Source organism: Strix uralensis, chromosome 5 (genome assembly GCF_047716275.1).
Source record: "Strix uralensis isolate ZFMK-TIS-50842 chromosome 5, bStrUra1, whole genome shotgun sequence".
NCBI lineage: Eukaryota > Metazoa > Chordata > Aves > Strigiformes > Strigidae > Strix > Strix uralensis.
Window position 1 is genome coordinate 8,638,069 of NC_133976.1, and position 15,415 is coordinate 8,653,483.

Consider the following 15,415-nt stretch of genomic DNA (forward strand, 5'->3'; position numbering starts at 1 on the left):
TCGTGTTTCTTCCCCATCCCCCTCCAGCTGCTCCCAACCGCCTGGAATGAGACCAAACGATGCATCTGTTCCAATGTCGAAAGTGGTTCATGTTGCCATTAGCCACATTCAGCCCCAAATTGAACCTGGCAAGCAGCTGGCATGCTCAGAGCTAGTTTGCTTGCAGGCGTATGTGTTTTGACGGGAAATGCTGCTGCTTTTGAAATACGATTCTTAGAAAAGAGAAAGAAGGTAATTCCCCACCTAAATAAGAAAAAGGCTCATCTGTCTCCTGGAAGGTGGGCGATGGATGGAGGTGTCCTGTGTGGCAGTCTGCCTGATCTCTTATACTCTTTTTTTAATCTGAAATGATCAGGCTGCAAGGAGTTAAAAGATATTAGTTCAGTTAAAGCAATAATCTCTGCTCAACCTCACTGCAATCAAAGAGGAGGCTCTGCTGCCTTCTGCGTCTTCATTGTGGCAGTGAATCGCTCACCGTTACTGACTCCTTATTTGAAATTCACAAATCTGGAACATGTGGTTTATCAGCTCTCTCATTTCTTGCTATTTAATGTTCTTTAAAAAAAAGTGTTGAAACTGTTAAAGCATTCAAATATGTCATGAGAAAGCTTGCTTTGTTACTTCCCTTCCTGATGGCTTCTCTTTGAACCCTTCAAAAGAAAAAAATAAAGTAGGATTTATTAATAATGCTAAAACAGTGAGTCAGAACACCTTTATGCATTTAAGGTGAAAAGCTGTACAAGGTGTGGTCTCAGTTCAGACGCATGGGGAATTGCTCGCTACTTTTCTCCAGGTCTCTGAAGAAAGCTGTGTTTCTGACCCCAGCTGCAGGTCCAACCTACGGCTTGAGCTGAGGTCGCAGAGGTAGTCAGATGGGATGTTAGCTGTACTGCTGTGTCACGTGCCACTGCCTACTGAAAACTACTTGCCTCCACTGAGGGTGGATCTTTTGCCTGTCTATCAGTCTTTCACAGAAATCCATTGTGGCAGGATTTCCTTGTATATACCCACCCCAAACCCCATCCCTGCTAGGCTTCTTTCCTTCTTGGTCCATCACCAGTGAGCGACGAGATTAGAAAAACAGATTTGTTGTCTTGAAGTCCACTGGTTCAAATTCAGAATATGCTGATATGACCAAGAGGGAAAAATGCCCCTTTGGCAGATCTTTCCATCAAAACAGACCTTTTTGTCTGCATTTCAATCTGCCTGTCAAGGACAATTACACAAAGAAATGCTGCAGGATCCAGCACAGAAATGGGAACCTGAACTGCAGTTGGATTCAGATGGAAATTGGTGTTATACAGCCATGTCTTTATCAAAGTACTCACAGTCAAACAAGTTTTTCTGCAGTTAGATAAACATCAGCACATCTATAAAACTGCATATGCTGGGACTTCAACTGGCATCAGTTGTTTTGGGCCAGTTTCACCACTTTGGTTAGCAGTCTGGTCTTGTCCTACAGTTTCTCAGAATATTGAGTTATGCCTCTCAAAGTGAGTGTATGAAATACCTGTCACTGCACAACATGGCATGCATGAAACAGTAAAAAATCCCACCATTTCTTGGAATGTGAGTTGTGTGCATTGCTCTGAATCCTGCTTTGGCTAGACTGACACAGTTAAGTTTAAAAATCGAGCAACATAGGAAATATTATGCTCTGCAGAAAGTGCTCATTTGTTTTTCATCCAGGATGTTCAGTTTCAGAGACGACATGGTGCAGCATGGGGCTGGGGGAAAGTGGGATGGTCTGCCATTGAAATGAGCATCTGGGCAGGAGTTAATGATTCCTGGCACAGACATGGGGCTCTGTGGTCATATACAACTTCAGCTGCTGTGTGCATTTCCTCTATATAATGGGAATATTCTTCCCTTAGCAGATAGAGGTGTGATCAGACCGGAACAAGGGACATATAGCTACTTGGAGTAAGTAATTTTAGAGATATCAGTAAAAAAACCACTTTGTGAACATTCCTTCTAAATTATACTTCTCCTAGTTACATATGTTTAAGTACAGTCTTTGCTGTGCTGACAACCAATGTTTATTCTCTCAACATGCTAATATCACACCCATCAAAGATCCTCATTTACAAGACACAGGCCCACTAGTGATCTTTTCCAAGACCACCTGGTCTGTCAGGCAAGATGTTCAAGGCTTTGTAGGCAGCCCATGTGAGGAGAAATGTGGAGAGAGCCTTGAATTAGATCTGCAACTCTCGGCTAAGGTTTGTAGTGTTATATTACAGTCAGCACGCTGCTGTGCACTCTTCTTAGCTACTATATGGGTGGGTTATATGAGTCTACTCTGGCTCTCAGGTGCTGGTGATTTTAATTGAGTTCAAGGTGTAACAGATGGGTGAGCAAAGGTGAGGAGAACTGTATTACAAGCTCTCATTTTCCAAATTGCTTTTGGACACAGTCTGTGGGTAGAGATTTCATTTCTAAATCTTGTTTTGCCAATGGAGACAAGCTGCAAATCAGGAACCGTCATCTGAGATTTGGTTTCAGTGCTGCTACATTGGTAGAAGCAGGCACTGGTGAACATCTCAATTTTGCAGCCAGTGTTGGTACTCCAGCTGTTGTGTTCCTGGGGCTGGGACATTCTTGCTTGGTTCCCTTTAGTCACAGTTCACTCTTAGTTAATTAAGTGGAGAAAACCAAAGGAAATTAGTTGGGATTAATTTCTCCATTCATATGTTGGAAACAATTGTCTCCCCAGCTTTCTCCTGTGCCTCTGGTGAGTACCTAGAGATGAAGAACCAAGTGTGCAGCAAATGTGCAGAGGGGACGTACTCACTGGGCAGCGGGATCAAGTTTGACGAGTGGGATGAGCTACCAGCAGGATTCTCCAACGTGGCGACTTTCATGGACACGGCAGTTGGCTCAGCAGAGAATAAAGCCGACAGCTGCAACAAGTAAGAATTTCTGTTTGCATCTGGCTTACGCAGCCATGGGTGAACCTGAGACAACTCAGCAGCACAATGCCAGCTTAATGACTTACCTAAGCTCTCCAGAGGGTAACCAGACCTACCAATGGCAAAGAGTGGCTGGGAAGTGAAATTTGTAGCCATCTCTTTGGTGTCATCGTGGTCTCCTCAGGCTCATCAGCAGCTTGTTAGTCTAAGAACACCATGGAGCTGTTCTTATTTGTAGCTGGAAAGCTCCAGGGTCATGGTATAGTAAATGCAGCCCAAAGGTGCTTTCACAGCCTATTTAGAGACCCATGGTCATTGCAGAAGGCTGTTTCTGAGTATAATTGAAAGCATCTTGAACCTACAGATAATAAACTTTTCCTATGTAGGCTGGGTCCTAAATTTCTTCCACTGAATCCTTTCCCATGCATGGTTTTAATGAAAAGTATTATATTCACATGAAAAATAAATGGGAATCCAGTAATAAAGTTATAAATTCACTGCAGTCAGCTATTGTGGGATTCTGGGTTCTTAATTAAGTAACATGTTTTTGCATAGTAGTGTAAGAAAAATCTGTGTCTGTGATCTCAGCTGAGGCTTGTTTTGTTTATGTTCATTAGCTCTTCGTGGACGCCTCGAGGGAATTACATAGAGTCGAACAGGGATGATTGTACAGTTTCTCTCATCTACGCTGTGCACCTGAAGAAATCTGGTTCTGTCTTCTTCGAATACCAGTATATTGACAACAACATCTTCTTTGAATTTTTTGTAAGGCCTTTCATATGGTGAATCCAACCTTATATTGTAAGAATTCAATCCAGATAAAGATCATTAGAAACAGCTTTTTCCTCCCTTTACATTCCCTATATGTCCATATCTTGTTATCGCTGAATAAGATTAAAAAAAAAATCTCCTCTTTCCGTCACTTATGCTGCCTTTTGGCATTTATTCAGCTTCAAAACTCAGGCTAAACTGATTCTATCTACCATGCACTGGGATTTTTCCATTAGGGGTCATGACTGCCTTTTATGAGACAGCTATTGGTGGTAGATGCTTCAGTTTGGGGGTGTTTGACTTGAGATGCCTTTGAAAGAACGTTTCAAAAGACTTCTTCCAAGGTAGGCATCCAGAACCTGAAGTGCTCCAAGGCATTAGCATCTGGAAACCTTAGCCCTGGTAGGAATTAGGCTCCGAGGACACGTCTGGACTGCGAAATGGAGGGGCTGGGGATCATTAGCTCTGAAATGGGAGCAGCCTGGCTGGGCTTGCACCATGTTGTACCCAGATTACTAAAACAATCTGATCAGCAGTGATCAGAATGGGAAAGGCAACCCTGCTCTGCCCATGTGGATGGACTGATTGGGGTCCAGGGAGCCAGAGGGTTCCCAGCACCGGGCTCTGCAGTGTGGTGTAGATGCCCCACATCACTGAGATGCTTTGGAAGGTTCCACCAACACCTGCATTGCTTTCCTTCGCCTGTTGTACCTGCCATTTGGGACAGAAAAAAACATAATGGGGGGACAACTCAGAGCGGGAGATGACTGGAAATTTTCAGTCTCCTCTGTTGCTGCCTCTGTATCTGTTGAGCTCTGGTTTTCATCCCAAACACACAGATCATGGTATATCACAGGAGTGAGAAGCCTTAGCTAGTGTGGGTTAATGTTTCTTGAAGCTTAGACAAAAGTGCAAAGTATCCTTTATCCTTAGTAGAGGTGGGAAAGGAAGACAAAAATAACCTGTTGGGGGCACCCTCTTGCTGCTACATCAGTGAAATAGATTACTATTGCGCTTTGATAACAGACAGTGCAGGCAATATTATTTAGCCATTTCAGGTTTCTGTTAGACTATTATGCCTCCTTCATGGGGAGAAAGCAGCAAATATGCTTTCTGCTGTCAGATGAATGTACCAGGATTATGAATCCTAGCTCCAGTTGCTTGACTGACTGACTATTCTGTACCTGCAATGGAGCAAATATATTGTTTCTCTGAGCACTGACTTTGAAAATGGCTTTTTGATTATTACTTTTATCCCACTCATTCACCTCCTTAAATTTATCATTCCCTGTTCAAGAAGCAGTGAGAAATGCAGTCCTTTATAGAAATGCCCATGTAAATAATTCCTAGTCAGCTTCTGTATTTCAGGGAAACCATATTTAACACTTGTCTAAAAGTTTGGGTTTTTTTCTCCAGCATGTCTTTGTGCTTAAATATATTTAATGATGACACTTTAGCTCTGGACAGTGCCATTTCAGTGGCAGTAGCTTGCAGGTTGCTGGGCAACAGTGAAGATTTTGGGCTCTCCAGGTGCATGTGGCTGCACTGCCAGTTTGAGGATAAGCAAGGAGATGTCCTCAAATGTGGGAAGCAAGCATGGACACTTCTTGTTAGATACCTAGTGCTTCTGCAGCCTGTCCTTCCCAGGCTCTTTTTACATATTGAAGCCCTTTACACCTTGTGAGAAAAGACTATATACTCTTATCTCCTTTTTGCAGATGGGAACTGAGTCACAAAGATGCTGTAGCTCAGTTGTGCAAGATAATTAGGGATCCACCTTCTACTTAGGTGCTTCTTCTCACCTCTTTTCCTCCGTGCTGTTGATCTAGGTGGGAATTAAGTGCAGATATACTTTGGAGGATGTGGTGTTATGCAACTTATTCCAGACTTGATGTGGAGCAACCTGAGGAGGATGCTTGACCCCAGGTCTTCTGAAAGTGTTGGACTGGCCTTTCTCCCTGGTGGAATAAAAGCTGAGTAATTGTTGTGCCTCAAAGGGACTTGATACTTCTTCTTCGGAGAAGACAGTTATGAGAGGAAGGAAGTGGACCGCTGTGAGGCCACACAGCAACGCCTGCTGCAAGGAAAGGCTGCTGAGCTGTGCTGGAGCTGGGCGAGGGACCATTAAGCTCACACTTCTGCCAGGGCATGCTTTCCATCTCATGTTGCCTTTCCTTTGATAATGTTACTCTCATCCCTAGGGAGGTTGGGTGGCAGGGAGCCAAAGACATAGCAGATATTGGCTTCAGAGAAAGCAGTTTGTCTTCTAGCTTTGGCCTGTCCATTCCTACTTCCCTTCTGACTTAGAAGCCTCTGGATTTTAGAGAACTGGGTCTTAGTGGGCTCAGGAGAAGGAGGAGGCAGCCAAGCCAAGATGCTCAACATATGAGTCTGACCAGATAGTGAGAGGACAAGGATGAGATCTTCTCCTCCTGCTCTTTTTTCTGTCTGCACCAGGGGTATTCATTGGAGGCACTGTTAAGCTGCTAGCAGGTTTTGAAAGTTAGGGGTTTTTTTGCCACAAGCAAGGCAGCTGCTGTCAGAAATATCTAGACAAGAGGAACAAAGCTGAATCTTATCATTCCCAGCCAGCAGTCAATATGCTGACAGAGAGATACATCTGATTGTGGTCACTGATCTTGTGTTTTTATTAACAGATACAAAATGACCAGTGCAAGGAGATGGAGTCCACAGCAGACAAGTGGGTGAAGCTAACAGACAATGGGGAATGGGGCTCTCATTCTGTAAGTGTGCAAAAAATTTCTTCATGAAGCTTTTTTCCATTTATGCATGTCTGTGATTTCCTCTGAGCAGACAGCAAACAAGGGCCAGATCCTGTGAATGAATCTGAAGAAGCACAGCTTTCTTAGCACTGAGGGAAAAGCCACCAAGATCTCCAAGGGTCTGATCCCAAAGCAAATGATACAGATGCAAGACTTTGTATTGATTTCTCTGGGCTTTGAATCAAGTGCTTTATGAGGTTAAATAGATTTATGCATATCTGCACACCACAGTCACTCTGCATGATTGTAATTGAAATCTTCTACAACAGTCATGAGAACGCGAGATCGTTCCCTCTTGCTCAGCAGAGTGGTGGGAGCAGTGTGTGTATGTGGAGGCAGGCAGGATGGGCATTTTATTCTCAAGTGTGTGCAGAAGAGCTGGACTGCACCCAGCTTGTGCTCTGTGGTGACTTACCCTGTTGAAAAGCAAGCTGGCAGCACCAGGGTGGCTCCTGCAGCACTGATACAAGCATGTCCACGTTGGGAGCTGCAGCCCTTTGGCTGGCCTGTGGCCCAGCTGGACAAGTTTGCTTGATGCACAGACCACATGTAGACCAAGTCATCAGCTCATGGTGATGCCTGGCTTCCACTTTACCATCATACCCTAATTCCCAGAGCCATACCAGCAAAGGCCCAACACAGGTGATACTATGCAAGAAGGAAAAGGCTTTTTATGGGCATATACAGCAGCCTGGTCTCTGTTTTCCATGTTCTGCTTATCCTTCTGGAGAAGAAACTGTATTCTCGAGCCAGGTCTGGTTGTCAGTGCCTGTTAGCTCAGGTGCAAGCCCCGCACGAGTCACACTGAGAGGCGGGAGAAATGGGCAAGGAGGAGCTAAATCCAAGGTCAGGACATTGACTTGGGTGAGCTGAGAGATGTAGACAGTGTCTGCATGGGAGATGATGCCATCTGAGCTCATCATCTGGGATGTACAAGTGTCTCCACTGACTACGAAGGTTGCTTGGATGCCTGGCTGAAATGTAGACACACGAGCTAGGTGAGACGACTATTCTGGTTCTCCTCAAGGCTTTTGTCTGCACTGCAAATCCTGTCATGGTGGCTTCTCTGAGCCCAGTTTCTGCAGCCTTTGCTTTCAGCATGTTAGTCCTGCTGCAGCAGAGCTGATGTTGGGTATCTGCACCACACAACGTGATGTTTGGTTCCATATGGTCCCAGCTCTGCTGTTACCTGTGGTATCCCAGCTCTCCTCTGCCCCCCTGGATAGTAGCTGGGAAGTGGGAGATACAATATTTCCACTTTGCTGAATTTTGGGACTCTTTATCCTGGGTGAACAAAAGCTGTGGTCCTGCCAGGCCTGTACAGTATTGCTGTAAATCTCATTATCCTGGACCCTTATGCTGGTAGGGTTTATCCCTCTTTTTATGTGAAAATTTAGCACCTTCAGTCCAGTATCACTGTGCTGGCAGTAAGCATATTGTACCAGACTAGTAGATATGGTACAACTTTGCAGGCCAGGTAGGGTCTTGGTAAACTTTCTGCTTTTAGTGAGTAGAGTGATACTGTAGTTACACAGGTGAGTTGAAGGCAGCAGGCCCCAACACTGCTGCTGAAAGAAGTGGTCCTGACTTCCTTCTGCCCCTTATCCCAGTGATGGTGCCACCAGCCTTTCCTGTGCCAGCATAGGAGTTTGTGCAGCTGCTTGCTGAACCACGCTGTGAAGACAAGTAGGTCAAGACAGTTGGAAACCAGGTTGTTTACTGCATCTCATCTGCTGTTCGGGGTCAGAGATGATCAGGAGGGGTGGGACTGCTGCTGGGGACATTCATGGTTTGTGCCTGACTTACTGATCATGATGCTGTAGTGTTAGATGCAGCCAGAGCTTGATTTTTAAAGCCTATAAATAAAACTCACTTGTGAGCCTAGATTTTTGAACTCTGTGTTGTGTTGGGTTTCTGTATAAAAGTGCATCTCAAGGCTTTAAGAACAAACTGATTGACTACATCTGAACACAGAGCTAGAAATAAAAGCTCCTGAGTGCCAGGGGTAGCTGGATAAAGGCAAGAACAGCTTTTTCCCAGTTCTGCTTCCAAGGTCAGAAACAGCTCTTGGTGGTTTTCCATAAATCTGGGGTGTTGAGAAGCTTTTTTATAAAGCACACTTTGGCACTCCTCAGAGATGTCTCTACAGCATCTGCCTAGCTGTCTCCCCATTACTTCTTGACTCATGAAACAGCTTAGGAAAAGCCAGGATTGCTGCTAGAGTGAAAGAAATCTGAGTAATGGAAGTAAGAAATAAAACAATTTATTGGTGAGGGGATGTCTGCTAACTGTCATGCGTGTTGTTGCAGGTAACTCTGAAATCAGGTAGCAATATATTATACTGGAGAACAACAGGGATTCTCATGGGGTCCAAAGTAGTAAAACCAGTTCTGGTGAAAAACATCACAATTGAAGGTAAGTGATATTTGCCTTTTAGGTCTTATCTCGCCCTGTCGTCACAGTGTTTGCCAAGTGCCATTTCTACGGGTGTGCCTACAGCTTTTTTTAGCCCCCATTGTCCCCTGTCTCCTCCTCTGAAGTGTAGAAGCAGAACAGCAAAACTTCACACTGACAGAGAAAGGCTGGAAAAAAGTTTTAGCTGGTAAATGATGCCATCTACTGGAGAAGACTGGCTTAGCAAATAAAGAGAGAAAAAGGAATAAACAGGTTTTCTTTAATGTTGTATAGAAAGATCATGCTTATTGGTAAGCCTCTCAAAAGGGATAAATGGATATATATCATAACACTGTCAGTTAAATTACTATGCAAATAATTTAATTAATCTGGGATTACTCTTTTGGTCCTGTTCTAACTGTAATCAAACTTGGAGTGTCATATAAGGTTCTTACATGGGTCAGACTTGCATCGAGGAGCAAAGGTTAAAGACCTAAATTATAAGTCAGCAAAGACAAAGTGTCTAAAGTGAGTGGTGAAAGTCTGTGATTTTTAAGCTGTTATGCACCTGGCTTTCTTTCCTCCATAAGCAGGTAGGCAGTAGTTACAGAGATACCTCTCTGTATTTCAGTGCTTTACCTGTAGTTTATCTTACAGGAGTTGCATATACATCTGAATGCTTCGCATGCAAGCCTGGTACCTTCAGTGACAAGCCAGGTTCATCTGGCTGCCAGGTGTGTCCAAGAAATACTTATTCTGAGAAAGGAGCTAAAGAGTGCACCAAGTGTAAAGAAGAAATGTATTATTCAGGTACATAAATCAAATGGGTTAAGCCAAATCAACAGAGTCTGAGTACGTAAAGTTCTAAGCTGTTTCTGTGTGCAGATGTGAGAATGATTTTATCCAACACTGACGTTTAGTCTCCAGCTGATATGCAAAGGGGAAACAAAGATGGGACTTCCCGCAAGCTGCAAAGGGCACGTATATACATAATGGGCAACAGTCAGTCTTGGCTAAGGTCATCTATGCTAACATGAAGGAATGGAGATCTTTATGATCCCGAAGTGAACAGTTCTTCTGAAGGATAATAACAGTCGTGCTGTGCCCTCTCGTGGTAATTTGTGTTATCAGTTGGCAATGACCTGAATTGGCTTCATCACTGACTTCAGACTTGTCATGTTTCAAGGAATCTCCTTTCCAAATCTCTCCTGACCTGTCCCTGTCTCCTGTGTGGTTGGAAGATGTGGTGACCTAGTTGCAAACCCTAGTCCACAAAGACCTCTGCATTTCCAGCTGTGGTTAGTTGGTGATCATCAGTTAACATGGGCGCAATACATTCTTCATGGACAAAATGTCTTCAGTTTTCTTCCTTGTAGTTGTTTTATAAGAAAGTTTTTAAAGAATCAGTTACCAACCATAGCACCTGATATCACAGACTATGGCAGATGCTTAGGGACCTGTGCCTGTGCTAATGATGGGAATGGAAATTTTGCAAAAATATCTGGGGAGATGAAAAAATTGGGCCAGTGTTGCAAGGAAGTTTCTAATGGGTTAGAGTGTTCTTCTTCCTTATCAAGTGAGAACATATTCCCATGCTGTCACGTCCCGCTTCACACATGCTTGGCAAACTACACAAATTACTGCTTGAAGGTGAAGGGGTGGGGTGAGGTTTGGGTGACTCCCTGATTATACTGAATCAGTGAATTTCAGCGTGACCAGCATAGCTGGTATTTTCCCTGTTCCCCCGCTTCAGTTCAGGGGAAGGTTCATGTAGACTCCACTAAGAGTTTGTTTTTTCATTCTTGTTTTGTATTTTTCTGCTGACTCAGTTTAATCTCCAGATTTTAAACTCGTTATGGTTGTTTCCAGGGACCATTTGGTAGTTTAACATCCTGTTCCTCACCCTTTCTTTTTAGATGAGGGATCAAGTGTGTGTATAGAGCGTCCTCCATGCACAAACAAAGACTTTTTCCAGATCCATACCCCATGTGATAAGGAAGGAAAGGTAAGTAGAAGGCATGATACTATTTTTAAGCTCATTGAGCTTACTGTGATCTCTTGATTTGAAAACAATATAGGGTTTCTATGAATCTCTTTCCCAATTGCTTTCTCAATTTTGCTTACAGCATTGAATCTCTCTGAGGCTTTAGGCTTGTCCTTTAGCTGCCTTCTCTCCAGCATTTATCCATTTGTAAGAATCTGCCTGTCATGGGTCTGCTTAAAGGATCTGCCATTGTGAAATGCTAAGCTCCTTGCACTTGTCATTAGTCTGACTGGGTCACTGGTGCTATCTCCTTGCTCATAAAAAACGAGGGTTGGAGCACAGGGTGAAGTACTGTCCCAGAATAAGCCCCACTGTTTAGCTGTTAGCAATCTCTCCTGGCATACTTTTGGCTTGTGACAACTTGCCCAGCAATGCCCAGGTCATAATTGTACCTTTTTCAGGTGGGAAGAGTGTTTGGCTGCATAGGTATGATGTGTATCATATCCCTTAGTTTTACCATCAAAGAAGAGCCTGTGATCTGTTGAAATAGTGATATATACATAGCCTGGGAATATTCATGTGCAGCAGCAGAGCTTAACTGCTGATAATGTGCTTACCTCATGGGATGCCTAGAAACACCTGGACTCTTTCACTGTGAGATCCACTGGGTCTCTCACAGAGGGACCTGCTGGTGGAGCAGCCTGGCTTTGGAGCTCTCATGCTCTTTGTCCTAGCAGTCAGGTGGGATTTCGGTGGGATTTGGAGAAGAAACTCCTATTTACTGGGATATGGAGCCCACAGAGGTGTGGACACACGGTCAGGCCTGTTTAGTCTCTTATCTTCCGTTTCCCATCTCTCTTAGATCTGGATGGGATAGCAGGTAGTCAAAATCCATAGCACTTGTAGGTTGCTACCCTAGTATTTGTTGGCACGATGGAGTGTTTTGGTTAGCCAGTTCCAAAATGTAGCTGAGAGTTCGTGTGTCTTAATAATGAAGCAGCAGTGAGTTTAGCCCCAGAGCTGGCAGGATCTACAATGTAGTCTTGATTCACTGATTCTTGCTCTGTTAACTGCCTGTAATGACTCGAGGAATTAGCAGCAGTGTTCACCGCTACACCCCCAGGTACTTCTTAATTGCAGCCTTCTGCAGATTACCCTGTCACTGCTCTGTGCCATTCAAGGCTCCCTGGCATTGAATGGGCTCCTACTGTTGACCCTCTTCCTGCCTCCTCAACAGCCTTTTCCTTCACTGTGGACATCATCAGAATACAAAGAAGTGGGTCTTTCTGCAGACACCCTTCATCTTCCAGTTGCAACAACAGGATGTGTCATAGACGCACAGATACTGGCTGGGTTTTCAGGACTGCTTTCACCATTTAGTGCTCTGCATCTCTGGAAACAGGTCCAGGTTTGCCATACTCCCCAGCCATCTCTCTGTGTGATGCAGCTCAGTGAGAGGGCCTGACGCTGCAGCCCATATTCAGGTGAACAGTGGCTGTAAAGCACCAGCCTAAAGGCCTGATGATCCATGACTTACTAAAAGCAGCCAGGTTTTTCACTGGGCATTAAATTGTTGTCTCCCTCCTGCTGTCCCCACTCCATGTGTAGAAGGGGCCTCAGGAAATTTAGGCACTTGACTCCTATTGACTTTTTACCTACCTGCTGCTTTGAAAATCCCAGTTTGGTTGCTTCAGCCCCAGTCTTAGAAATCCTCATCTGCGTGGCTGTGGGCACTCTCTGACCCTTTTCTCTGTGCTCAGGTGCAGTAGGATTGCTTTAGTGTGTACAGTGTATGTGGGATCTGGGCAACCACACAGGTACTTTGCCAGCTCCTGAGCCTTTTTATTTTAAATGCCATGCACCCTGATGCTGCTGAAGCATTTCTGGAGCTATACTCCAGAAAGTCATCTAAGTGTTCAAGAGCAGCAAGGGCAAGGCTGATCCATAAGGGACAGATGCCATTCTGACAGCAGGAGCAGTCCCACAGTACCTGAGCAAAGCGAGCAAAGCAGACCCAGCATCAGCGGCCAGATTCAGCCAAGGTTGCCAGACAAGTCCATAGTGATGAGGCATGACCAGTGTCAAGCTGGGACATCAAATCCATGGGTCAGTCAGGATGTGGATCAGCCAGGGTACATGACCTGGCACAGGCCTGGCTGCAACACAGTGCAGGCAGGGACAAAGGGTGAGAGCCTCAGCTTAATTGCAGCTCACAGGAGCTGGGGCCTAAGCCTGCACTGAGGATTCTCCCAGCTTTTTTTTCAGTTTTAAAGATGATCAATACTTCCTGAAGAGCTCTGTGTTATCAGGGGGCTAACCTTGACTGCAAGAAGCTCAACGCCCAGGATGGCAGGGTCACCTGCTCAGGACCCTGGATCAAATTCATAAGGTGAAACGTCCCCTGCCAAGCTCTGTACCTGTGCCTCTGGCCTCAAGGATCCCTGATTGCACTGCTGGGACCAAAGGGCGGAATTATCCAAAGGGGGAGCTGTGGCCAGGTTAAAGTCTTGCCAGTTGGGTTTCTCAGCTCTGGAACTCAGCTAATTTTCATCTTGAGATACTGAACCCTTTCAGGGGTAGACCCAAAGTCAGATGAAATTTGAAATCCATCTTCACGGGTGATGCATCTCACCTTAAGCCTTTTCCTGAAGACAGAAAACTTGTCTCCTCAAAGAGAGGTGATGATGGGGAGGTGATACTGTTGTATATGGTAATGCCAAGGACTGACTCATGTTAGTGTTCATAAGCTGCTCCTTATGTGATGTGGAGAGACTGGAGAGAGGTTGGGAGAGCTCCTGTGTGGTTTTGGCATGTGCTCAGTGAGTGAAAATGGCTAGAGAGAAATTGAGGACTTTTCAAAGAACAAGACAATATGGAGAAAAAATGCAAAACTTGTGGTGTTCTCTGCTAACAAATACCTTCCCAATAAAGGGATTTTATAATGCAGAAGTTATATTTTGGGTTACTATGGTTAAAATACAGAGATTGCTTATGCAGTTGTTAGCATTATCTGACATTCCTCAGAAACATTTTCATGGCAACATTCACTAGATAAATAAGAATGAACAGTAGTAATTGTTTTAAGCTTCACATATTTGCTTTGCTCTTCTCTGATATCTTGGAATTGCCTGTGAACCAGATCGCTTCTCTTTCCCTTCTCTACCCTTTCCTTTATTGTCCTGGATGTACAAGGTCTGGTTTTGGCCTAAGGCATTGGGAATACCCTAATTGCATTTACAAGGGGGACCATGATTGTTGCAACTAGTCCTAAAGCTTCATAACACACCAGGTGAGCCCTGTGTCTTCTTCTTCCAGACTCAGATCATGTACAAATGGATTGAACCCAAGATTTGCAGAGAGGATCTCCCCAATGCATTGACCCTACCTCCTTCTGGAGAGAGGAAGGATTGTCCACCCTGCAATCCTGGCTTTTACAACAACGCCTCATCTTCCTGTACTCCTTGCCCACCAGGCACATTTTCAGATGGGACACAGGGTAGGAGTCCACGAAAAATTGCTTGTGTCCCCAAAAGCATTTGTCTGCTTGCATGTGACTTAGTTTAATTGACACTTCATCATAAGCCAGAGTTCATTTTGCATAAAATACTTATTAAATAACATTGGAGAGTTGGAGTTGGATATCTATTTTCACTCTGAAGTCCTTTCTTATCAGGAATTGCTGCTCTAAATTGACCTGCTGTGTTCTGGATGCATTTACTGGCTGATATAAACATCCTGAGAGTTATTTTATGGGATTCTGAGAAGGAAATCAGAACTACAGTCAGTAATTCCTCCTCACCCATTCTCCTGTCCATGCCAACTTCTTCCCTGTGAAAATCTCATTATAAGCAGTGTCAGACGAGTACCCTGCCAACATTGTCTAATCTAAACTCCGGCTTGTTGATTCTGAGATGTATTGGCCCAGTGGTTACCTGCAGCATTTTGTATGAATTCATGTTTACTGGTATGATCAAACCTTCAGCTGAAGCCACTAAAAAGGAAGTGTGTCTTGGGGGATCAGTTGCAGATAACTTACCACGGGGTCATGATCTGCAGTTTATAAAATGCTGGTCTTGTTTCCACTCTTCTGGTCCTGATAAGTCTTTGACTGTTTAATTATAAAGAAATAAATTATTTTCTTTGCTCATTACTTGCCCCAGAGAGTAGAAAAGTAATATCTACGTTCTTTAAAACACTTTTTGAGATGTGCTTTGACTGTGAGATTTCCTTTTCTCGCCCTGTAGAGTGTAGAGCCTGCCCTGCTGGGACTGAACCAGCTCTTGGGTTTGAGTACAAGTGGTGGAACATCCTACCAGGCAACATGAAGACATCTTGCTTTAATGTTGGCAACTCAAAGTGCGATGGGATGAATGGTGAGCCAAACTCCCTGTGTTATGCGCCTGTCTCCTGCGCTGATCACTGTTGTAATGGAGCACCCATCACAATAAGTATGCTCTTTGCTGTGTGAGTCGCAACACAGTTTCCCTCCTTTTCTTTAATTGCACCAGGCTTGAAATTTCCTGTAGGAAGCAATGTCACAATATCACAAAGAAATAAAAAATCTCTTGTAT

At 44.3% G+C, this 15,415-nt stretch overlaps 1 protein-coding gene across 1 annotated transcript in view; it reads left to right on the forward strand.

Moving 5' to 3' along the window:
- ELAPOR2 (endosome-lysosome associated apoptosis and autophagy regulator family member 2) overlaps positions 1 to 15,415 on the forward strand; it is a 103,481-nt gene that overhangs the window by 66,463 nt on the left and 21,603 nt on the right. The window contains exons 3-10 of the mRNA XM_074869835.1: positions 2,717 to 2,912; positions 3,530 to 3,677; positions 6,341 to 6,427; positions 8,776 to 8,881; positions 9,518 to 9,670; positions 10,777 to 10,865; positions 14,160 to 14,340; positions 15,089 to 15,217. Of these exons, the coding sequence (XP_074725936.1) occupies positions 2,717 to 2,912; positions 3,530 to 3,677; positions 6,341 to 6,427; positions 8,776 to 8,881; positions 9,518 to 9,670; positions 10,777 to 10,865; positions 14,160 to 14,340; positions 15,089 to 15,217 (1,089 nt within the window). The remainder of the gene's footprint in view (positions 1 to 2,716; positions 2,913 to 3,529; positions 3,678 to 6,340; positions 6,428 to 8,775; positions 8,882 to 9,517; positions 9,671 to 10,776; positions 10,866 to 14,159; positions 14,341 to 15,088; positions 15,218 to 15,415) is intronic.